Source organism: Dama dama, chromosome 26, assembly GCF_033118175.1.
Source record: "Dama dama isolate Ldn47 chromosome 26, ASM3311817v1, whole genome shotgun sequence".
NCBI lineage: Eukaryota > Metazoa > Chordata > Mammalia > Artiodactyla > Cervidae > Dama > Dama dama.
In genome coordinates this window covers 28,365,726-28,391,238 of record NC_083706.1, presented here as the reverse complement: position 1 = coordinate 28,391,238, position 25,513 = coordinate 28,365,726, and the positions used below count along the sequence as shown (strand labels likewise).

Here is a 25,513-nt window from a genome sequence, read left to right as displayed (position 1 = left end):
TTTTTACCAGAGAGAAATGTTTGTTTATTCCTGTAGCATAAAAAGTCCATAAATCAGGGTTTGAGAAATTCTTGGAAAGCATTTTCTGTTTCCTCTTGGTTGAAGTGTTTTCCCTGCAAGGTGTTATTGAGGTGCTTGAAGAAATGGTAGTCGGTTGGTGAGAGGTCAGGTGAAAATGGCAAATGAAGCAAAACTTCGTAGCCCAATTCATTCAACTTTTGAAGTGTTGGTTGTACGGCGTGTCTTTGGGCATTGTCATGGAGAAGAATTGGGCCCTTCCTGTGGACCAGAATTGGCTACAGGCATTGCAGTTTTTGGCTCATCTCATCGATTTGCTGGGCATACTTCTCATATGTAGCCGTTTCACCAGTATTTAGAAAGCTGTGGTGGATCAGCTGGGCAGCAGACAACCAAACAGCGACCATGACCTTTTTCTGGTGGCAGTTTGACTTTGGGAAGTGCTTTGGAGCTTCTTTTTGATCCAGCCACTGAGCTGGTCCTCACCAGTTGTCGTGTACAGCCCACTTTTTGTTGCACATCATAATGTGATGAAGAAGTGGTTCGTTGTTGCGTAGAATAAGACGGTGCTTCAAAATGACAGTTTTTTCATTTCAGTCAGCTCATGAGGCACTCACTCACGGAGCTTTTTCACCTTTCCAGTTTGCTTGAAATGTTGAACAGCCATAGAATGGTCCACATTGAGTTCTTTGGCCCGTGTGGTTGTAAGAGGGTCAGCGTTGATGACCCTCTCAGTTGGTGTGGTCAGCTTCCGATGCCGGCCCCTGCACTCCTCATCTTCAAGGCTCTTGTCTGCAAAACCTCCTGAACCCCCACTGCGCTGTATGTCCATTAGCAGTTCCTGGGCAAGATGCATTACGGACATGGTTCTGCGGCCTTTGCATCCACTTTGAACTTGAATTAGAAAATCGCTTAAATTTGCTTTTTGTCTAACATCATTTCCATAATCTAAAATAAAATAACAGCAAGCAATAAGTCATTGGCAAAAAAATATAAAGTGAGAAATAGGCATTTAGACCATGTATAACATAACCCTCATTTAAGAATGTATTCCAATATCAAAAGGCAAAGATCAACAAAGACCAACCGCAATTACTTTTGCACCAGCCTAATATACGCTAGCCACTTTTTGTCATATATGTGACTGAACTGTGATCATTGCCATGAGTGAGGTTGAGTTTCCTGAAAGGAGTTCTGTATTTTACTCTTGATATTCGCATTACCATTTTTCAGGTGGAAACTTTGGACTCCTTCTCCTTTCCTTTTTCTGACTAATCAGCCCTCTCATTCCTTTATTCTAAATCTTTCTTAATTCACCAATCATCCATTTGACCTTCATGGTTTCTTTCTTGTCCTGTTTGTTCCTTTTTCCTAGTATCAAAGTTCTGTGGATGTCATTGCTGCTGCTGCTGCTAAGTCACTTCAGTCGTGTCTGACTCTGTGCGACCCCATAGATGGCAGCCCACCAGGCTCCCCCATCCCTGGGATTCTCCAGGCAAGAACACTGGAGTGGGTTGCCATTTCCTTCTCCAATGCATGAAAGTGAAAAGTGAAAGTGAAGTCGCTCAGTCGTGTCCGACTCTTAGTGACCCCATGGACTGCAGCCTACCAGGCTCCTCCATCCATGGGATTTTCCAGGCAGGAGTACTGGGTGGATGTCATTATATCTTCCTAAATCTCTCTTAGTTCTCTTCTCTGAATTGACATTTTGTCTATGTTCAGTTTTTTTCATCTGTTAATATATCCTGTGCTTTTCTTTTATGCTAATGATTTTTCCTTTATATCTGATGATCTTTGGTATCCATTTTTTTAAATGAAGGACTGGGTACAAATATGGTGTCCTTTCCTCTTCTGTTGGGTAAGTAACTCTATCATTAGCTATTTTGTCATCTGAGCAGAAAGCCTATCAAGAACTTTGTGTATGTGGCTAAAACATATTAACTGGCAGCTTATATTTAGGGTAAACAGGCAAAATACATGAATTCACCTGTCAGGCTGTCAGACTAATTGCCAGAAAGAGAATAAGCAGGTTAACAGTATCCACTGTCTTCTCTCTTTCCAGATGGTTTGTTCAATATTTTTTCTCAGAGACAGTACCACTTTTTTTTTTTTTTTGTGGTTAATGCTCAGCAATATTCATTTTATGTGGGATCTACATCCTGTTTGGCCCAAGTGTTTTACATATGAACCTTCGATGATTTCTCCTGGGTTATATTTTATTTCACCCCCTTACCAATATGCTGATTCAGTGTTCTCAACTCCTCTTGAGTTTTGTTGTCCAATAGATTCTGTATCTCCTACAGCCCACGGTAATGTTTTCAGACAGATGTTTCGAATCACTTTTCATCTTCTCTAAGTTTGTTGAAATCTCTAATCTGTTCTTTCAGTCTCACCAGTAACCTGTACACACCGCTGATTCCAATGGTCAGTTCTCTGTCCTTATCTTGCTTGACCTATCAGCGGCATTTGACACATTTGATGGCTTCTTAACACATGGTTTCCGGGCCACCGCATCCTCGGTCTCTTTCTCTTATCTCATTAGTCGCTGCTCTGCATCCTTCTTTGCTGTTCTTCCTCTTCTCTTCCATGTCTTCTTAGACTGCTCCACTGCAATCTGATCCTCTTTCATTCCCTATATATATAATACATACTCAATTCCTCGGTGATCTCACGACTAAGGAAAACCCACACGCCCAGTGTTTCTCCTGTCAGTCTTCAGCCCAGACCTCTTTCCTGAATTCCAGACCAGCACAGTCCATATGGGAGGCTCATGTGACTGTGGAATACTCGAAATGTGTTTTGTGTGACTCAGAAACTAAATTTTTAATTTTCCTTCATTTCCATTTAAATTTAAATAGCTAAAAAAAAAAAAAAATTAAATAGCTACACATGGCCAGTAGCTGTCATTGTGCACAAGTTCAGACCTATATCTACTTTGATGTAAATCTTTATTATCTGACATCAGACAAATCAGGTGTTATGATATTAAGACTAGGTTCCCCATTTTTTATTTAAGCACAAATAATGCTTTTAATATTAAAACTTTCCTGAATATATCATCCTGAAGATTTCATGACATTTCATCATGATTGTGCAGATGTTATTAACAAGCAGTATTGATTAACTTGAATAGAGAGTCCAGAAGTTTCTTATTTTTCATATTTAAATTAATACTACATATTCTAGTAGCACTTAGCCAAGAGGTCAGAAACACTGAATTTGGATTCAGATTCTGTTTCTTATGCTATGACCTGGAGCAAGTTATTTCATCTTAGTGACTCGTCGTTTGAAAATAGAGGATAGGAAAGTGTTTACTGCAAGTGAAAGTTTTTAAATACCAACCTATGTTTGACTTACAATGCAGTAGAGTTATAGATAGTATCTTTATGACTATATCCAGAACTGTTTTAATCATTGAACTTTTTGATTTTTAACTTCCCACTAAACTTTAGAAAGAGAAATCACTATGCTCTTACAATTAAATTTAGTGACTGTCTTAAGTGAAAATCCATATTCTTTTCGTACATAAATATTTTTTTCAGAATACAACTTCTAGGCATACTAATTAAGACATTTCCAAGACAAAAGGAGTTTTTATTACTTAATCCTAAGGTAGGAGACGTTGAAGGTTTCAGCTTCCCTATCAGAACATAATTCATATCATGATGGAAATCATGAATGTTTTGTACCTTACTGCTGTGCCTCCAGGGAAAATTGATATATCAGTAACCAATCTACTCAGGGTGAGGATTAGAGGAAGAATTACAACAACTTTATATTGACTGCAGCAGACAAGGTGGGAGGGCAGGTTATAAAATGGCAAAATTATTTTCAAGCAGGCCTAACTTATGGTCTGTTTAATATCAACCATAAGACACATTTTACTGTTTTTATAAGTTCATATTGAAATTGACAGTTTTTCCATTTTTAAGGTAGTTAGACATAACAAAAAGATGTTGTGGGATATATTCCCAAATATGTTCTTACAAGGTTTTCTGTACATTTTTTTGGTGATAATAAACTTAGTGCCTGGTCTTAAAGGAAATGAGTATTCTATAATTTCAAAGCCTTTCCTCAGTTGCTAGATTTTATGATTATTTTTAGTTTTTCAGCACTATATAATGTATCAAAATGTTGACCATATCTCTGACAATGAAGAATAGTTTAGTTCATGTGTAAAGTAGAATAAATTTTACTCCATATTAATCATCTATATGCATTCCTTTCCTTTATATATCTACACATTAGCATTTTCACGTATTTCCCAACACTGTCCATGCCAGTCTTCATGTTCTGTTATTCTGTGAAAAGTTATGACTTTGAAAATTAGTTATATTTTTATTGACTAATCTTGCTTAGAGTAGGCACTACTTAGAATGAAGAAAGCAGCTCTTTATGTTTCCCTTCCCCTGGTCATGGGAAAAAATGAAATATCATTTATATCATAAAAATGATAATTTTTATTTCCTTTGTAAATTTCTACCTCCCAAAGTAACTGTTTTGTGAATTAAGTCTATGACAAGAAATACTTTAGTTTTTAAACATTTTGGTTGTGTCTGCTGAAAGCCCTGGAAATTCAAAGGAGGAGGGTTATATAAATGAAGTTTTCATTTACTCTTACTCAGGTTATACTTTTCTAAGTTGTACTCAGAATAGCCTAAGGCTTCTCGTAGAGTAGCTAACGGCATACTTTTGCATTTTGTGGTTTAGTCAGTTTGGTCTGGATAGTGAAGAGACTGTGATATCATAGAATTTACTGGTAATGTTTTCTGGAAATGAATATCCATCACTTATTGAAAATGTCAACTAACAATGGAAATTAGGTTGAGGAACCAGACCTTCTGGTAATGATAGAGATGTCTAGATAATGTTGATTTGTATTTTCCAGAATTTTAAACATGTGTTTTCAGGAAGCTTTTTCCTTGAGTAAAAAGTGAATGAAAATGTAAAGAATTACTCTGTTTTTTTTTTTTTTGCACGTCTGAGAGCAAAGTTGATGACAAATATGGAAACTAAGAATTGACTAAGTGGAATGACTGGTCATTTTTTTTTTTTAATAATTTAAGCGGTTTTTGCAATGTAAATGTTTGACAAGTAAAAAGAACATTTTTCTAATGCTCTAATTTCAGTCAATTTACTTTTTTTCAACTTTCTTCTCTGAAAAAAATTCAATGACAATAATAATATAATAAAATTGAGGGTGATTTTTTACTAGTGTCCATCTTTTTCTTTTTCTTTTTTTATCAAAACCAGAAATACTATATTTTAGTAGAAGCATTCTTCAAAAAGCTGATACTGAGTTTAAAAAATAAAAGCTTTTTTATACTTTATCAAAAATTAATTCAGAGAGTTTATCAACCAGTGTTGATGGTGAGTTTACTAGGTGTGAGGGACTGTGCCAAGCCCTACGGAAATGGAAGATGAAAGACTACCCTCACAGTCCTCCCAGGCTAGCTGGGGAATCCAGCAGGCAAAGAAGTAGTTATAAGATATTGGAGAGGTGATTTCAACAGGAGATAAGCATAAAACACTAAGGAAACAAGGAGAAAGGAATTGGTTTGGTTAAAGGTATTAATTCTCTGTTGTCTTTACGATGTAGAACAATATTATCCACTTAAGACTGCTCTAAATGGCAGTTTAGAGTCAGGAATCTGAATTTTGTTGCTGGCGTTTTATATGACTAATATGTCACAAGCCATGTCATAACCTTAACTGCTATGTTACTCCTTTCAAATGTGTCTCCCAGGAGTATTCTGGGAATAAGTGAGTTAATACATAGAAAACCCTCCAGTTCCTTGTATATTAATGTGTGTGAGTGACACTTTGTGTGTGCACTGTGTATACTTGCCCTTCTTTTGAAAGAAATCCCAGTCTTTCACATTTCAAAGCTATTAAGTCTAATTAGGCAGGTTTTTGTTTTGTTTTGTTTTTTTATCAACTTAGAATTAACAAAGTTTGGGGATTTTTCCAGAGGTGGTCTTGTTTTCCTTTTTTCTTCATTTTTCTTTTAGTTTTGTAGTAATATTATGAGACTTGATATTTAATGTCATCTCAGGCTTTTCAATCTGTATATTTTCAAGTGAAGATTTAATAAAAAGTTAAAAATGAAACACTTTAATGTTAAAGTCAGTTGTAAATGCACAGTATAACAATTAGGCAAGTTAATGTACTTCTTAGTATTCATTGAACTTTGAACAGGGAAAAAATTAATGCAATATAATCATATTTTTAAAATGACTTCTCATTGCTTTGAGTTGTCAAAAGCATCTTCTAAATTGTCATGCTTATGTTCAAAATTTTATTATCTCTCCCTAAAATTTAAATTGTATCTTTCATGACTAGGCCTGGGAAAATGAGTTCTCTCTTTCTTATATTCTCAATGCCATACCACTATAGTAGATGAAAATAGCTTTCCATTATTAAAGGCCTTTCTAATGTTAACTTTCTTATTTTTTGTATGTGCTTTGTTTTTTTAATTATAAATGGTGTTTAATTCCTGCACATGCAGAAACTGGGAGTGCAAGATTCATTCATACATTAAGTACCCAGTGCGTACTTACTTTGTCCCAGGCACAGTTCTAAGTGTTAACGTGAATGTATCAGTGAACCAAACAGATAATAGTCCATGTCCTTGTTTAAACTTAACTTCCAGCAGAGAGAGACAGACAGTAAGCAAATAAATATAGAGTAAATAACCACACAAGGAAAGGGGGTAGCCTGAGCTGGGAAATGGGTTAGGTTGACGCCTTTAATGGGGGGAGGCCAAGGAACGCTTCACAGAGAAGTTGACACTTGAGCAGAATTTTGAAGAAGAAAGAAAGCCATGTGGTCTGGAAGTGTAGCATATACAACCAAGATGCCCAGTCAGGAATATGCTTGGTGTGCATTTTGCACAGCAAAAAAAGGTGAATATGGCTGGTGTGAAGGAATGTTGGGGAGAGTGGAATGTCAGAGTGGTAACAAGAGGCCATACATAAATGAAGTTAAAAGCCCTGCCCAATCCCCAGTATTGGCAGTATTCACTAGAGAGGTATTTTCAAAAGGGCAAGGTGGGTGGGACTGTACAGTTTAATACTTGCTATAATTAAAGATAGGAACAAGAAATACTGGAGAGTAGATACGATGTAAAGCAGAAAAGGAATTGTTATAAAATGAGAAGACTTACTTACAAAAGGTATTAGGGCATTCCATCTAGGAAGGCTGTTAAAAGATTATGTTAACTATGTAGTGGGAGAACAGGACTGAAATAAGAAGCTAGAGATGTGAAGTTATTAACATATTAGACATTTGGAATATGACTGGTAAGAGATAGAGAAGTAGAATTTGAGGATAACTAAGGATTCTAATTTTGGTGAATGAGTGAATGGCAATCCATGAACAAAAATACTGAATAGAAATATTGGGGAAATGGTACTGAATTGTATTTTGGATATAATGAGTTTGAGATGCCTGGCAGACATCTGGATTGGAATATCAAACAGCTTGTAGTTCTATTTGAGCCTTATTTATTAAATATCTTACTATGATTCAAGCCCTGTGCCAGGAACCAGACTGCATACTTTGAAATATAGGCTTGGATCATAAGTATAGATTAAGGAGTGAAGGGCATATGTGTAGTCTTTAAATCCAGAAAAGTTAGGAAGATAAGCTGAAAGAGACTGTTGAAGAAACTAAGAACCATTAGGATGACTGTGAGATCAATAGCTGGGTATTTGCTGCCTCAAAAGACAATAAAGGAAACACTGAAAATACAAGCACATACAGAAAGCTTTTTTTTTTTTGGTGCTATGTCTTTTTTAAAATTCCTTACTGCAGCGACAAATCTGAATAAAAAAGAAATAACCTGAATTATATGATTGCCCTTCATCTTTTTGTAGCTGTGCTTGTGATTTGCAAGGGACTATATAACATTGTTCAAATAATTAATAACAGTATTAAAGACAGATTAAGTTATATTTTAAGGATTAAACACCAGAATTGAAGTGTTTTTGTCTTTGTCTCAATTTTATTAGAAACATACTTGACTGTTCTCAGATTGAATATCTAGAGCATGTCACAAAAGATATGATTTGCACAGACTTCAGTCTCTTGTTATAAGAAACTGATGAAATACTAAAAATTCTTTTCCGTTCTTAAGTGGAAATAAGAACTGTGGGATTTTGAGGAGTGATTGGCTAGCATAATTAAATTATTTGCGTATCAGTTTATGAGTCAGTTAAAGAAATACTCGCTTTACATATTCATTGGATCTGTAAATTTAATTTTTTGACTGATATTTGGGACTAAACAGCACAGATTGTTTAGAGACTGGTATAGGCAGGAAATCTTCCCAGAAGGTATGAAACAGAACTGAAGCACAGAAAGACTGAACTATACTCACTGTTGGTGCTGGGACTGAAGCCATGAGTCACATGGTCTGATTGATGTGTTCTTCACCATCTAGCTGCTCACTTCTCCTTGCTTGCTTTATGCTTTTTCACAAGCATTAATTTACTAGTCTCAGAGTTTATGGACCTCTTTTACCCTGCTTCCTAGTGTCTTATGTCCTCATTCATGTTTACATACTTCTGGTGAGTGGCTCACTACCTGATTCCATGACTAACACAGGAAAGCCTACTAATTTGTGGTCTGAATGTTCGCTGCTTTACCTCTGTCTGTGATGTACAGACATCCAAACATTGTAGATTCAAGGCCTGTAGCCTTTGATGTTTCTGAATTTGCAGAAGTTTTTCTGTATAATAAATGAAAAATGCAGTTTTCAAAGAATATTCTCTTTCTGAAATCTTTAAAATATGTAGAGGGCTTTCCATAGCATCCTGAAAAATCTGATACAAAATAAATATTAACATTTTATCAGGTTAAATGAGGATAAGCCACTGTTAAAATTCACATTTACTAAAAATTCCATTTTAGATGAATATTTGGAAAAATATGTGGAATATGGGATGCCTATACCCGTAGAGAATCTGTAACCAGTTCTGCTGCAAGATGTTTTTGTAATTCTCATTTTCTCTATTCATGTATTCAGTCATTCACCACGCGTTTATTGAAGATGAACTGCTTGATGCAAGAAACTAAAACAAGTTTTATTAAGTACAGTGATGGAAATGCTGTGATAGAGGATTGTATAGGAATACTAAGGGAGGGAGACGTATCGGTGGGGGGGGGGGGGCATCTAAATCAGGAGCGGGGCGAGGAGAAGAAAATCGCCTAGTGTTTCCCGGAGAGCACAATGCTTGCTCTGACTTGGAGGGATGTCTGAATGGCTGTGTGCTGATCTGAGTTAAGCACTTCTCTGGCAGTGTGGGAAGTCATTGGAAAGTCCACAGAGCAAATCAGGGAGTTGGATTAGAAAGCTCTTTCAATAATCCAAATGATGAGTGTCCCAACAAGTAGTGAGAGAGAGAGGAAGGGGCAAGCTTTATATTTAAGCATACACACACACACACACACACACACACTCACATATATGTGTGTGCATATATCTATATGCACACACACATATGTATGTATGTGTATATTTTATAATAAATTTTTAATAAAAACTTTTAATTAAATGTATGATAAAGTCAATATTTTTGCCTCAGGTTGTATGAGGCAAGCCATTAAGTTCTAACAAGAATTCATTATTAGAATCGCCAACCTTTGTCCTATAAATATTTAATTATATTGCTTGAAAGTGAAAGTCACTCAGTCATATCTGACTTTTTGAGACCCCATGGACTGTAGTCCATGGAATTCTCCAGGCCAGAATACTGGACTCGGCAGCCTTTCCCTTCTCCGGGGGGATCTTCCCAACCCAGGAATCAAACCCAGTTCTCCTGCATTGCAGATTGATTCTTTACCAACTGAGCCACAAGGGAAGCCTTAAACCTTAGTTCTACATGTATTTAAAGGCTGTTGAAAACATATGGCAAATATAGAATTTTTTTAATTGAAGTATACTTGATTTACAATGTTATGTTGCAGGTGTGCAATGTAATCATTCAATATTTTTATAGATTATACTCCCTCTAAAGTTGTTATAAAATATTGGCTATCTTCCCTGTGCTATATGATATGTCTTTGAGTGAGTGTGAATGATAGTCGCTCCCTTGTGTCTGACCCTTTTTTTGACCCCATGGACTGTATAGCCTGATCCTGGCAGATTTGCATTTCTCTGATGATTGGTGAGGTGGAGCATCTTTCCATGTGTCTGTATGTCTGTCTTTGGAAAAATTGTCTATTCAGGTCACCCGCCCACTTTTTAAATCAGGTTATTTGTTTTTTGATATTGAGTTGTATGTACTGTTTATTTATTATGTATATTATTTATTGGTCATATCATTTCCAAATATTTTTTCCCGTTCAGTAGATAATCTTCTCATTTTGTCAGTGGTTTCCTTGGCGATGTAAAACCTTTAAGTTTAATTAGGTTCCATTTATTTATTTTTGCTTTTGTATCCTTTGCCTGAAGAGAAGATGGGGAAAATAATTTGCTTCAATTAATGTCAAAGAGTGTCCTACTGTGTTTTCTTCTAGGAGTTTTATGATTTCCAGTCTTTAATTTAGGTCTTTCATCTATTTTGAGCTTTTTTTTTTTTCCTATCTGGTGTGAAGAAATCTTCTAACGTCATATTTTTTTACAGTTAGCTGTCCAGTTTCCCCAGTATCACTCATTGAAGAGTCTGTCTTTTCTCCATTGTTTTTTCTTGCCTCCTCTGTTGAGCCAGACCTGCCTGTTGTAGGTCAGATGATCATAAGTGTGTGGGGTTTCTTCTGGGCTCTCTGTTCTGTTCCATTGATCTGTGTGTCTCATTTGGTGCCAGTACCATGCTGCTTTGATTATTGTAGCTTTGTCATATAGTCTGAAATCAGGGTGTATGATACCTCTAACTTTATAAAGATTACTCTGGCTGTTCAGGATCTTTTGTATTTCCGTATAAATTTTAGGATTATCTTTTCTAGTTCTGTGAAAACTGTCATGGATATTTTGACGGGGGTTGCTTTAAGTCTGTAGGTTGCTTTTAGTAGTATGGACATTTTAACAGTATAATTAGTTCTTCCAGTCCATCCATAGTGTCTTTCCACTTCTTTGTATCTTCTTCATCAGTGCTTTATAGTTTTTAGAGTGTAGATCTTTTACTTCCTTGGTTAAGTTTATTCGTAGGTATTTTATTCATCATGATGCAATTTTAAATGTCATTATTTTCTTGCTTTCTCTTTCTGATAGTTCATTGTTGTTGTAGTTGTTGTTGTTGTTTAGTCGCCAAATCACATCCAGCTCTTCACGACCTCATGGACTGCAGCACACCAGGCATCCCTGTCCGTCACCATCTCCCAGAGTTTGCCCAAGTTCATGTCCTTGAATCGGTGATGCCATCCAACCATCTCATCCTCTGTCACCTTCTTCTCCTTCTGCCTTCAGTCTTTCCCATCAGGGTCTTTTCCAGTATGTCAGCTGTTCACATTAAGTGGCCAAAGTATTGGAGCTTCAGCTTCAGCATCACTCCTTCCAAAGAGTATTCAGGATTGATTTCTTTTAAGAGTAACTGGTCTCCTTGCTTTCCAAGGGAATATCAAGAGTCTTCTCTAGGACCACAGTTTGAAAGCATCAGTTCTTCAGTTCATTGTTCAGTTCAGCTCAGTTCATTTGCTCAATCATGTCTGACTCTGCAACCCCATGAACTGCAGCACACCAGGCCTTCCTGTCCGTCACCAACTCCCTGAGTCCACCCAAACCCATGTCCATTGAGCTGGTGATGCCGTCCAACCATTGTATTCGTGCCCTTCTCCTCCTGCCCTCAATCTTTCCCAGCATCAGGGTCTTTTCAGATGAGTCAACTCTTCGCATCAGGTGGCCAAAGTATTGGAGTTTCAGCTTCAACGTCAGTCCTTCCAATGAACACTCAGGACTGATCTCCTTTAGGATGGACTGGTTGGATCTCCTTGCAGTCCAAGGGACTCTCAAGAGTCTTCTCCAACACCACAGTTCAAAAGCATCAATTCTTCTGTGCTCAGCTTTCTTTATAGTCCAACTCTCACATCCATACATGACCACTGGAAAAATCATGGCCTTGACTAGACGGACCTTTGTTGGCAAAGTAATGTCTCTGCTTTTTAATATTCTGTCTAGTTTGGTCATAACTTTCCTTCCAAGGAGTAAGCGCCTTTTAATTTCATGGCTGCAATCACCATCTACAATAATTTTGGAGCCCAGAAAAATAAAGTCAGCCACTGTTTCCACTGTTTCCCCATCTATTTGCCATGAAGTGATGGGACCGGATGCCATGATCTTAGTTTTCTGAATGTTGGGCTTTAAACCAGCTTTTTTACTCTCCTCTTTCACCTTCATCAGGAGGCTCTTTAGTTCTTCTTCACTTTCTGTCATAAGGGTGGTGTCATCTGCATATCTGAGGTTATTGATATTTCTCCCAGCAGTCTTGATTCCAGCTTGTGCTTCCTCCAGCCCAGCGTTTCTCATGATGTACTCTGCATATAAGTTAAATAAGCAGGGTGACAGTATACATCCTTGATGTACTCCTTTTTCTATTTGGAACCAGTCTGTTGTTCCATGTCCAGTTCTAACTGTTGCTTCCTGACCTGCATACAGATTTCTCAAGAGGCAGGTCAGGTAGTCTGGTATTCCCATCTCTTTGTTCATTGTTCAATTCCCAGTTCATTGTTATAGTATACAAAATCAACAGATTTCTGTATGTTAATCTTATATCCTGCAACTTTACTGAATTCATTTATTAGTTCTAATAGTTTTGGGTAGAGATTTTAGAATTTTCTGTTTATAATATCATGTCATCTGCAAATAGTGACAGTTTTACTTCTTCCCTTCCAATTTGGATGCCTTTTATTTCTTTTCCTTTCTTTTTTTTTTTTTTGGTTTGTTTGATTTCTGTACCTAAGACTTCCAATACAATGATAAATAGAAGTAGTATGAGTGGGCATCCTTGTCTTGTTTCTGATTTTAGAGGGAAAGCTTTTAGCTAATCACCATTAAGTATAATGTTAGCTGTAGGTTTATCATAAATGGCCTTTATTATGTTGGAATATGTTCCCTCCCAAGTGGCACAGTGGTAAGAATCCATCTGCCAATGCAGCAGACACAAGAGATGCAAGTTCAGTCCCTGCATCTGGAAAGATCCCTTGGAGTAGAAAATGGCAGTCAACTCCATTATTCTTGCCTGAAAAATGCCATGGGCAGAGAAGCCTGGTGGGCTACAGTCCACGGGGTTGCAAAGAGTCAGACATGACTGAGCAACTGACCACACACACACACACACACACACACACACACACTAATTTTGAGGAGAGTTTTTATCATGAATGGTTGTTAAATTTTGTTTTTCTTTTTGCTATTCTGATTGGATGATTTGCATTGTTCTATCTTTCAGATCAGTTATGCATTCTTCTCTATTACCTTGTCTGCCATTAATTCTTTCTAGTATGTTTTTCATTTCAGTTATTGTATCCTTTAGTTCTGACTGGTTCTTTTTTATAATTTCTAGTTCTTTGTTAAAATTCTCACTTGTTCATCTATTCTTTCCCAAGTTCAGTTAGTATTCTTATTACTAATAATTTGAACTCTTTTTCTGGTAAATTATTAGTTTCATTAGTTGTTCTTTCAGGTTTTTTTTTTTTTTTCTTGTTCATTCATTTGAAATAAAAACTTCTCTTATTTTGCTTAACTTTCTATGTCTGTATGAAATTAGGTGCAACAGTTAACCATTACAGTCTTGACGTCTTGAAGAGGTGTTCTTGTATGCGAGCATCCTATGTACTATGTTTGTGCCCAGTGGCTTTGATGTTAGACTTGGATCTGGAAGGAGCAAGGGTTGTGCTTTCCCCTAGGGTGTAGTGGCGTCTGTCACCTCGGTGAGAAGTGGGGCTAGAGATGCAGGGGCTAGAGCTGGAGTCACATGTGAGCATGGGCTTCTCCTTTGCTCAGGGGGCATCACCACCGCATCAAGACTGGGGATGGGTCGCAAGGTTAGGGAACAGAAGCCCTAAGGGGCGGATCTGAGCTTATTCCATTTCCTTTAAGTACATTCTCCCCACTGCTGGCAACGGCGCCTTCTCCCCAGAAAAGAGCCATGCTGGAGCAACAGGAGCCAAAGCAAACATCCACGGCCCCAGGCTTGGGCACATGCTGGGATGGATGGTCACAGGACACCGATCAGACTTCCAGACCTCGCCGGATCTGCTGCCTCCGCGAGTGTCAGCCGTGGCTGCCTGCATCCTGTTCACTGCAGTGTCGGGTCCAAGCCGGCACCATCCCGCACAAGAGACCACTCTCCCCAACCTTGGCACCTCTGGGAGCTGCACCAGAGCAGGAGGGGCTGGAGCAGGCACTGGGGTGGGCTGGGGCAAGCGCTGAGGCAGCTGTGGGAAACCTGCCTGAGCCCCTGGGCGGTTTTAGTCGGGTTCCTCTGCCTTTTTCAGGGAGTAAACACACATGCGCATACTCTTCTTGAGTGAAGCCTCCATTTCTTACAGTCCTCCTGTGAGTCCCACTGGTTTTCAAACCCCGCCAAGGGGGCTCATCTTCCTGGTTTTGAACCTTAGAGGTGGGGTGCCCAATATATGGTTCAAACCTCTTACTCCCCAGGGAGGATCTTTGAGTCGCTGATGTCCCCCTCTTCTGTGTCCCCTCCTTGGGGCACAGGTTCCGACCTGACTGCGTCTCCTCCCTTCCTCTGTGACTCTGTGTGATCTTTCTTTACAGGCTTGGGCGTAGACAAGTTCTTCCACCAGTCTCTGGTTTGCTTTCAATGAGAGTACTCCATGTGTAGATGTATTTTTGAGGTGTTCATTGACAGAGGTGAACTCAGCATCCTTCTCTGCCAGCTTGCTCTCCTTCTGGCTCGGATATTTTATAAACATTAAACTTGAAATAATCATCCTGAATATGTATCAATTATGTTTAGTGTTGACTATGCCAGGTACAGTTTGATGTATGTTTTATATTAATTATATTAATATATAAAATATTATATATATAATTATATATAATTAAATAATATATTAATACATATATATATATATAATTATATAATGTATATATTTATATTAATTAGCTAGTTGAATCCTCCCATCAGCCAGTGAGCTTCCCCTGTACTGAATGAGGAAATGAAGGCATAGAGTGGATAAATAACTTGCCCAGTTATCAGATATATCACATATCTGATCATTGCAAGAGCTAGTCTTTCTCTGAATTACAGAATAGCTCCAGAGTCAGAATGTATTATACTAATAAATTGTCCTTTGGAATGTATTTTTTTCCTAATTGTAAAGGAGCAAAGTCTAATTGTAGAGAATTATAAGCAACTTATATCTCTGAACGGGACAGTGATTTTCCCAGAAAGTTATTATTTTTAATAAACATAGTAGATTTATTGAGTGAAGCTATCAACATGTAAAATATAGTACATTCATGCATTAATTGTGAAGTTTTCCCTCATTTTTAGGAAGGTGGTGTAATCAATCCAGAATGAGTGTTTTGATTTTTTGTTGGCTCTTGGTTTTAAATAATTCCAAGAAGTTTTTTCAGTAAAATTTTTAAGCCTGTTTACTCTCTTTATGTGTAATATTTTATAATTTTCAAAACCATTGAAAACTTGCTTGCCTACTTAAAGTCTATTAAGAGCCTACAGTCCTTTCTCAAGCTTCATTTTGAAATATTTTAAAACCGCAGAAAGGTGGAAAAAAGTAGGTAAAATGAAACTTGATTTGCATCTTCCGTTTTAAAACCTCATTCATATATCTGCCAAAAAGAAGGATATTATTTTAAATAACCATAGTTTCGTCATCACATCTAGGAAAATTAATATACTATAATATCATTTAATAAGCAGTTCATATTCAGATTTTCCTAATTATGCCTAAGATGTCTTAAGTAATTTTTTAAATTTACTTACCTATTTCATTTAGCATCCAGTCCAGATTAGCACATACATTGGTCATTGTTTCATTTTAGTCTCATTTAATCTCAGTGCATCTAGAACCTCTTTTTGTTTGTTTTTCATGATTTTAACTTTGCAAAGAATCTGCCGGAGCCAGTTATCCTGTAGAATATCCACCCTTTTGATTTTGTCTTGATTCAACCCAGGCGATACCTGTTTTGACAAGAGAACTATGAGTGACATGCCTTTTTACATCATGTCAGGTCTCATGCAATGTCAGGTGTTCCTATATTTAGGCTTGGATCTTTTTCTGAATATTGTAATGTATCCTGCTATTCTACGTGTCTATTCATGTGTCATCCTCACATTGTTTTAACTACAGACGCTTTTTATAATATATATTGATAGCATTTTTTTTCAATCTTTGCTCTTCCCCTCCCCCCCCCAGATTTTTCTAGCTATTCTTGCATGTTCTTCTATATTTTAATTTTATTTATTCATTTTGGCCTCACAACACAGCATGCGGGATCTTAGTTCCTGACCAAGGATCAAACCTGTGTCCCCTGTAGTGAAATGCAGAGCCCTAACCACTGGACCATCAGGGAATTCCCTGTTGTGTATGAATTTTAGAATCAGCTTGTCTAGTGCTAGAGTCAAAACTGTTTTACTGAAATCACCTTAAATTCATGTGCTGTTATGTTGTCTTAGAACAAGGGATGTCTTTCCATTTGTTTAAGACTGCTGCTGCTGCTGCTAAGTCACTTCAGTCGCGTCCGACTCTGTGTGACCCCATAGACGGCAGCCCACCAGGCTCCCCCGTCCCTGGGATTCTCCAGGCAAGAATACTGGAGTGGGTTGCCATTTCCTTCTCCATGTTTAAGACTACATTTATGTGTTTTAGAAGTGCTTTAACATTTTCTTCATACTGTTTTCTCTGGAGAAGAAAAGGCAACCCACTCCAGTATTCTTGCCTGGAGAATCCCATGGATGGAGGAGCCTGGTGGGCTCTCCAGTACGTGGGGTCGCAGAGAGTTGGACACGACTGAGCGACTTCACTTCCACTTTTTTTGGTATTTATTCAGGTGTTGTCTCTGTTAAGATAATCTTGTAAATGAGTGTTCTTTTTCATTGTATCTTCTGATTGGTTGTTTGAATATATAGAGAGTGTTGATTTTGTATATTAAATTTTAAATCATGCTGACTTTCTGCTTTATTAGTTCTGTTACCAGCTCTGTTTTAGCATTGGTTCTTTTGGACTTTTTGAGTATGAATTGTATCATCTGAGTAACAGTTCTACTTCTTTTCCAGTTCTTGAGAAGGGCCTGCAGTTTTCATACAGACATCTTTATATTAAATTTGGCAAGAAAGATCTTTGCCTTTTAAACTGGTGTATTTTCCTGGAATATAATAAATTGTATTTCATTTTCTGCTAGCCATAGATAATCAAAGCATAATTCTCCCTCTGCCCCATGTAGAGATTAATGGCAATTTCCATAATTCACTTAGGATGATAGATCTAGCATTGCCCAAAAACAGCTCTTTAGAAGGCTTCATAGAAGGGAGGGCAGAGGTTCTCCTGTCCTCAATGTGGTGCCTTGTGCTTGGTGGGTTGCCCATAATCATTTGGTGATGATACATGAGATTGCTGGAAATATGTTCTGACTTCAGAATTTGACATTTATTCCTGCCTGCTTTGTTTTTCCAATAAATCCAGTCATCTTTTTCCTTCCTTTCCTTTCATCATGGTCCTGACTTGAAGGTTGATAGAGTTTTAGGAAACTAAAGAATATATAATTCTGCTATTGGAATCAGTCAAGTACGAGTGGTATGAAATGCCATGTCCTGATTTTCCACAAAGTAAAATACCTAAAGCATCTCCCAAGAAGCATAAAATTTCTTCATTCTCTCTCTAGGGTGTATTAATGTCTGGAAAATCAGGAAAAATTTTAAGTGATACTTTTCAGTTTTTCAGTAGGTTTAGAAACATCACCAAAGGAAGTTGTTAATTAACCTTTTTAAAAAGAGTCCTAGAACATTAATTCAAACATTCTGATGACTTATGTACACAGTTAACACTGCATTGTAGAATTTGAAGCCAGTGGCATAGCTTAATTCATTCAGTTAACATTTGAGTTAACTTTTGAGGACCTTCTGTGTTTCAAGCAGTTGGAGCAGGCCCAGTGGATACAAAAATGAATTAAGTCAGATCCTGACCACAGGGTCTAGACAGTCACACAAATGGATTTGGAGGGTGTATGACTGAACTACCTGGGTTTCAGCGATTGTCCTGCTGCTCCTTGTTTTTGTACCCCATCTTCAGATTTGCTTTCTGAAAGCGGCTGTTTCTTCGCTTTAAAATGAGGTTATCTTTGTTGTTTATTAGTTAACTTTGTTAAAATTCTTAATAGTTGTCGAGTTTTGTTTGTTTGTTTTAATTTAAGGGATTCTCTCATTTTCCTATCGTTATCAGTGGCGCTGCTAGTTGACTTTCCTGGTGGCTCAGATGGTAAAGAATCTGCCTGCAAGGCAGGAGACCTTGATTCAACCCCTGGGTTGAGAAGATCCTCTGGAGAAGGAAATGGCTACCCACTCCAGTATTCTTGCCTGAAGAATTCCATGGCGAGAGGCGCCTGGAAGGCTACAGTCCATGGGGTCGCAAAGAGTTGTTCAGATGACTGAGTGACTTTTACTTTCACCAGTAGTATAGGGTTATTTGCTGCTTCCCTGGTAGCTCAGCTAGTGATGAATCCGCCTGCAATGCAGGAAACCCCAGTTCAATTCCTAGGTCAGGAAGATCCGCTGGAGAAGGGATAGGCTACCCACACCAGTATTCTTGACCTTCCATGGTGGCTCAGCTGGTAAGGAATCCGTCTGCAATGTGGGAGACATGGGTTCGATCCCTGGGTCGGGAAGATCCCTTGGAAAAGGGAAAGGCTACCCATTCCAGTAATCTGGCCTGGGGAGTTCCATGGACTGGATAGTCCATGGGGTTGCAAAGAGTCAGACATGACTGAGCGACTTTCACTTTCAGTTCAGTTCAGTCACTCAGTGGTGTCTGACTCTTTGTGACCCCATGGACTGCAGCATGCCAGGCCTCCCTGTCCATCACCAACTCCCGGAGTTTACTCAAACTCATGTCCATTGAGGCAGTGATGCCATCCAACCATCTCATCCTCTGTCATCCCCTTATCCTCCCGCCTTCGATCTTTCCCAGCATCAGGGTCTTTTCAAATGAGTCAGTTCTTTGCATCAGGTGGCCAAAGTATTGGAGTTTCAGCTTCAACACCAGTCCTTCCAGTGAATATTCAGGACTGATTTCCTTTAGGATGGACTGGTTGGATCTCCTTGCAGTCCAAGGGACTCTCAAGAGTCTTCTCCAACACCACAGTTCAAAAGCATCAATTCTTCTGTGCTCAGCTTTCTTTATAGTCCAAATCTCACATTCATACATGACTACTGGAAAAACCATAGCTTTGACTAGATGGACCTTTGTTGGCAAAGTAATGTCTCTGCTTTTTAATATGCTGTCTAGGTTGGTCATAACTTTTCTTCGAAGGAGTAAGCGTCTTTTAATTTCATGGCTGCAGCCACCATCTGCAGTGATTTTGGAGCTCCCCCAAAAATAGTCAGCCACTGTTTCCACTGTTTCCCCATCTATTTGCCATGAAGTGATGGGACCAGCTGCCATGATCTAAGTTACTGAAACTCCTTACCAGAGTTAGGTTTCCCTGCAGGCTCGTGACTGTGGTCCCAGCTCTACTCTGGATGTCTGAGCTGTAGCATAACAGTGAAAGGGAACCTGTTCCACTGTTGCTGCTCTGCTGACGCACAGGAGTAGGCTTCTCCTCTCAAGTCTCATCCGTGGCAGATTGAGCCATCTCCCAGTAAGTGGCCCTGGAAGCAGATTCCTCCAGGGGGATGGAGCCCTTGGTGAATTTGGCCCCCTTTGAGGACCATTGTGGTCCATATGATCTGCCAGATCCTAGGTGCACTACCCACATTAAACTGCCAGTTACCCAGAGAAAAAGGGGGCGACAGAGGATGAGATGGTGCAATAGCATCACCAACTCAGTGGACGTGAATTTGAGCAATCTCCGGAAGATAATAAAGGATAGGGAAGTCTGGGGTGCTGCAGTCCTTGGGGTCACAAAGAGTCAGGCACAACTTAATGACTGAACATCAACAAAGGATTTATAGCTTCTGCTGGCTGAAAGACCTCAGTGAACTCTGGAAACCCCATTTTCTGCCCACATCTTGAGAAGAAGCCTGTTTTCTGTACACAGGTCTTTGCTTAGCATCAGAGAGGGTGCAGTCAGTCCTCCCATCCTTGCCTGATCCATGGGCTGTGAGATCCCAGGAAATAAATTTCATCCTCTGAGATATGTCCAGGTTGTGCCATTGCCTGTGCCTTAGTCTTTGTAGGCCTCTGGAAAGGAACTAAATATGATTTCAGATTTTAAAAGCATTAAACAAAGTGAAAAAGAAGATGCTCACCTAGAAGATTAAGTGGAACGATGTTCAAGAGATAAAAATTAAGAAGGTAAAAATAAAATGAGGTGAAGAATTAAATAAAATAAAGTTTCCCAGAGCAGAGGAATGGTAAGATTCTGCAGATTAAAGGGCTTATCAAGTCCCCAAAAAGATTAATTATAACAAATACACGCTTAGAACACACCCTAGTGAAAGCAGTTAGTCTTTTTCTTCAGGCCTTCAGCTGGCTTAATGAAGCCCAGTCACATTGTGGAGAGCAATCTACTTTATTCAAGGTCTGCTAATTTAAATGTTAATTCCATCCAAGAAATACTTTCACAGAAACATCTGGAATGTATGACCAGGTAAAAGTGAGATAAAATATAAATATAGATATTTTAGGTAAAATTTACTTAAAATAGAAAACTATTTGGGATTGTTTTTCCTTAAGCTTATTCCTTTCTGTATATTCTTCTGTATATGATTTATTTCCAAATGATATAATTTTCATAGGCAATCTAAATTTAAAACTAAGCTTATGTCTATAGATAATCCATTTTAAAGTTCTAGTTTTCAACACATATTCTTATCTTGAAGTTGAACTGTAAAATATGTATTTTTTTTTCTTTGTACTTTCATAAGCTAAGGATGTAGATTTTAGGAGGTTTTAGTTTTTTTATTTTTTCCATCACTTTGAAATTACTTTCTACTTTCATAAGCTAAGGATGTAGATTTTAGGAGGTTTTAGTTTTTTTATTTTTTCCATCACTTTGAAATTACTTTCTAATTGGATAAGAAGTTTAAAATCAGTAATCAGCCTAGGCCAGTTTTATGGCAGTCAGATTATAGTAGTGAGAACACATATGTAAGATGTTGCTAATTCCTGAACCCTGTGGTATGACCACTCTCATTTAAAAGCCAGAGTGTCGTGCCAGACTGTTCGTGGTTGCAGCTAGAGAGGGCTGTGAGAATGTGGGGGCTGGAGAGACGAGGATTTCACCGTGATTTCTGTGCACTTCAGTGTCCTTAAAGTCTACAGGAAGAGTCAGCATTATGTGAATATTTTCAAATATGTTTTACTTGGGTTTTTTAATTGTTTATCCAAGGCCAGTGTTATCTATAAATAAAAGTGTCTTTCCATCAAAATTACTTTAAAGACAGTTATTAATACATTTAAGACAGAGCTGTTAATTAGCTATCTAGTATTTCTTCAAAGAAGGACACCTGTTTTACCAGATTCTTAAGGTCAGAAATCGTAATTTATCCTTTATCATCTTATCTTTTTTAATTTTTATATAGTTTTTTAAAAATTGGAGGATAATTGCTTTACGACGTCATGTTAGTTTCTGCTGTACAACATCTTGAATTAGCCGTGTGTATACATGTATCCCCTCGCTCCCACCCTGCCATTCTACCACTCTAGGTCATCACAGAGCACTGAGCTGAGCTCCCTGTTATGGTTATCTTTTATCATTGAGTACCAAATAGCCATTTGAAACTGGAATAAATATTAGCTGAGTGAATAGAGTATAGTAGTTTATACTTCACTGGCTAACAGTAGATATTGAGAATATTTTTTTAAAAAATTATTTTTTAAATCATGTTTAAATCACTTTGTTCATTTTGAACATACTCTTGCAAAAGTGATCAAAAGCAATTTCTTTGTGTTCATCTCACTTACTTATTGTCCTTTAAGAAAAATGAGTTAAAGGCCTACAGATGAGAGTGTTTTGTTTCAGCTAGGAATTGTGCTATTTGCTATTGACAGTGCTTTGCAGTTCTCACTTCTAACCAGCCCTGCGTGACAGCTTTTAACATTATTTAAACAAACTATTAAACTCCTCACATGTTGCTTTGCTGACTGACAGAGATTGAAAAGTGAGAGCCACACCTGTGTTCATTTTAAACTTGACCTTCACTTTGAACCAGTATCTTTATAGATGAAATGCAGTGTGTTACATCCTCAGAAGATGTTTATTACAAAGGAAGGTAGTAGAGGACAGTGGGAACAAAAAGATAAATCTATGCATGATAAAATGATTTTTCTCAAGGTTAGCAGTCTGTATTGTCATTTTAAAGGAGAGAATGAGTGGAACTTTTTTTCTTCAAGTACCTCTGTGGTGGTTGAATAAATAGCTGACTATCATAGTAGGAAGTCAGATGATCAAAGGGAAATTTGAACAGATTTATTTATTATTTTTGAGAAAATAAGAAAGTGATTCTTTTCATAGACGTTTCATATTTCTCTATGAAAACTTGATGACCTCAAGACAAAAGCAAAACTTTGATCTAAGAAATGCAGCAGAGGAAGATAATGGTATAATTTTTGAGCTGAGAACAGAGTAAGGTCACATCTTGTGCTATTGCTGTAAGACAGTTGAATGGGAAAATTGGCTTTGCTTACCTTAAGTCAGATCTCTTAGTTAATTGAACTCTCCAACTGTTTCCAACCAAAGAATTCGTGATGCCACTTTAAAAGATTCTGCCATCCAAGTGAGGTTTTATCCTTATAAGCTGTAGGAGTTATGTCTTGCTGACACAAATGTTTTTGAAATAATGTTTAGGTATAATAAGCAAATATTCACAATCTTTTCATTTCACAGGGATTATGAGCACAGAAAGAAAGCCTTGTAACCACCATGTAGATATAGCACCGACGGTAAGGCAATCTATTTCTACATTGCTAAAACTGTTAAGAAGGCACAAAATGGTACTGGTTATAGTGACACAAAATGTCATCGTAGAAAACTCTTGTAACCTACCTTTTGCCAAGAGTTATATCTCTTTAAAAATTAACCTTAATGAAGAAAAACTACCAATTTTTGCTAAGATACGGGAAAGTAAGATGCTGTATCAATTTTATAAGTACTTATTTATATTAGTGTTATGAATAGAATGGTTTTTAATTTAAGAAGCTTTATACTTTTGATAAAGTACTTAACATCTTTATGCAAATTGATATACACCCTTGTGAAATTGAGCATTATTTTCTGCATTGGCATCATGATTTTTAGAGTGAATGTTTTGTAATAGTGAAAGTAGGCCATTATGCTTCATTTCTCCTATAGATTACTATGTTTTATTACTATAGAAGTGAAATCTAATCTTTTACCCCTCTTCTATTATGACCAGACAACAAAATACGTTTAATAATTTTGGTGTCTATTTATTAAAAATAATTATAGAAGATAGTATTGAAGGAAGACAATTAAATTTCCCTTTTAATCTCTGTATATAGTATTTGTATGTATGAAATATACTTCAGTTGCTGGTTCCCACTTCAAAGATTCATTTAAAATAAACTAGAGTATATCTCTTACTAAACATATTATTGTTTCTTATCCTTTCACATAATAAATCTTCCAAGTACTCCATATAACTCAGCATTTCCTATTGTGAGAAAGCTTTACTAAAATACCATTTTTAAGAAAATAAAAAAGTATTAAGCTGTATTTGAATTTTATTGATAATCAGTGTTTTTCTCACAGACAAATTGATTGCATTTTCTGTTTGTAATAAGTCCATATAATTGATTAGGCATGTTTGGTAACAATGTGTGGGGCTTCAGAAAAGACTGGTGTCTGAGGAATTAATCATCAGCATAATCATGAAAAGTACATAATCATAGTGTGTTCCTCTTATCCTTTAGTGAGTATGCTAAAAGAGTAGCCATTACATTATGTAAGTTTTATTCATTAATATTAAAAATAGAAGGCTATAGCAGCAAAGTACTCAAAACTCCCTTCTCCAGTAGGAGCAAGGAAATGGGTTGAGAAGGGTTCACAGTAGGCAAAAAAAAGATGGCAGCAGCAAGAACTAGTCACCAAATCATTGTATCAAATAATGCTACTTTTGCCCTTTGCATTTAAAATATTGGGAATAAGAAAATGATGTTTTAGCCACATTTCTAGATACATCTTCAGTCTGGGATGCGAGGTGCTGACACCAGAGCTGATTCTACCAAACTGAAGTACGTCTAATAAAACTAGACCTAGAGTGTACTGGGCTGTATGGGATGAACAATGAGGAGTGAACATTGTGAAAGTAGCCAGTACCTCCCGTGATGCTGGCATATTTAGGACATGGTCATGGTCTTAAAAAAAAAAAGGAAGGCTAGCAATTATAGAAAATTAATTATTTCAAGCTATTTGAATAATCTACTCATTTGGTTATATACTTTTGAAATTTATTTTATTCCTGTAGGCTTTTCTGCAGCATCCTGTTTACATTTCTGGGTGTTTTATACATTTTGGAACTCAGAAAAGTGCAACCTGGCAGGTGTTTTTGTCTCACCCTGTAGGCTGATGGCAGATTCCCATGTTAATTGAATGATAATAGAACCAAATATTCATGAAATCCTGAGAAATAACAATAGTACCATTTGCAGTAATGTCCTAATCTCAAGTTGACGCCAGTGAATTAGGAACAAAATCGAATGCATAATAGTTTAGATATTGTTGGTCTTTGGTTATATTTGCCCAGTTGGATTATTAAATGGTGGCTCCTAATATATTTATATTCTGTGTAGTCAGTAAGTTTGAAAATACTTCATTTATACAGACATTCTCCAAACACTCATTAATTCCCCAGGTTCGATTTGAACCAGTCTTCCTTTCTGACATCTCTTTCTGGGCTCTTCTCCTTTGTCTCTCTTCGGCAAATTAAGCTTCTTCTACCACCTTTCTCCTCTTGCCCACAGTCCTGCAGCTTGCTGACTTACCGAAGTTACCCTTGGCCCTTTCTCCATAGCCCCTAAACAGAATCACAACTCTGTTCATTACCCAATCTCCCCTGGGCCCCAGGGCAGGTAAAGCCTAATTTTCATAGAAATATAATTTTACCTAATTTTCATCCTTTGTATCAGTGTGCCCTTATTTTCCCTAATGAGTTGAAGAGAAGAAAATATTTAGAGATAAAAGAAATAAGAAAAAGTCTGTCTAAAAATTTAGCAAAGTGCGATATATATAAGTTCAAACTTTTCAGCCAATACTGGCTGAAAAGGAGAGATACTCCTTGGGCCTGGGGGAAAAAATAAAGGGGGAGTGGGCTAGGATTTCAGAATGGCTGCAGCTCTGAAAGACCCTTGGTCTCATACCTAGCCACCAATTTCTAGCCAACCTCTCTATATTTTC

General features: G+C 37.5%; 1 protein-coding gene across 5 annotated transcripts in view; it reads left to right on the top strand.

Moving 5' to 3' along the window:
* Window positions 1–25,513, top strand: part of AHI1 (Abelson helper integration site 1) — a 210,341-nt gene that overhangs the window by 111,697 nt on the left and 73,131 nt on the right. For all 5 annotated transcript variants that reach the window (XR_009690712.1, XR_009690711.1, XR_009690710.1 and 2 more), the window contains one exon: window positions 22,985–23,040. Coding sequence is in view for 2 of the 5 variants with exons in the window: in XM_061130460.1 (XP_060986443.1) it covers window positions 22,985–23,040 (56 nt within the window). In the remaining 3 variants the exon portion in view is untranslated. The remainder of the gene's footprint in view (window positions 1–22,984; window positions 23,041–25,513) is intronic.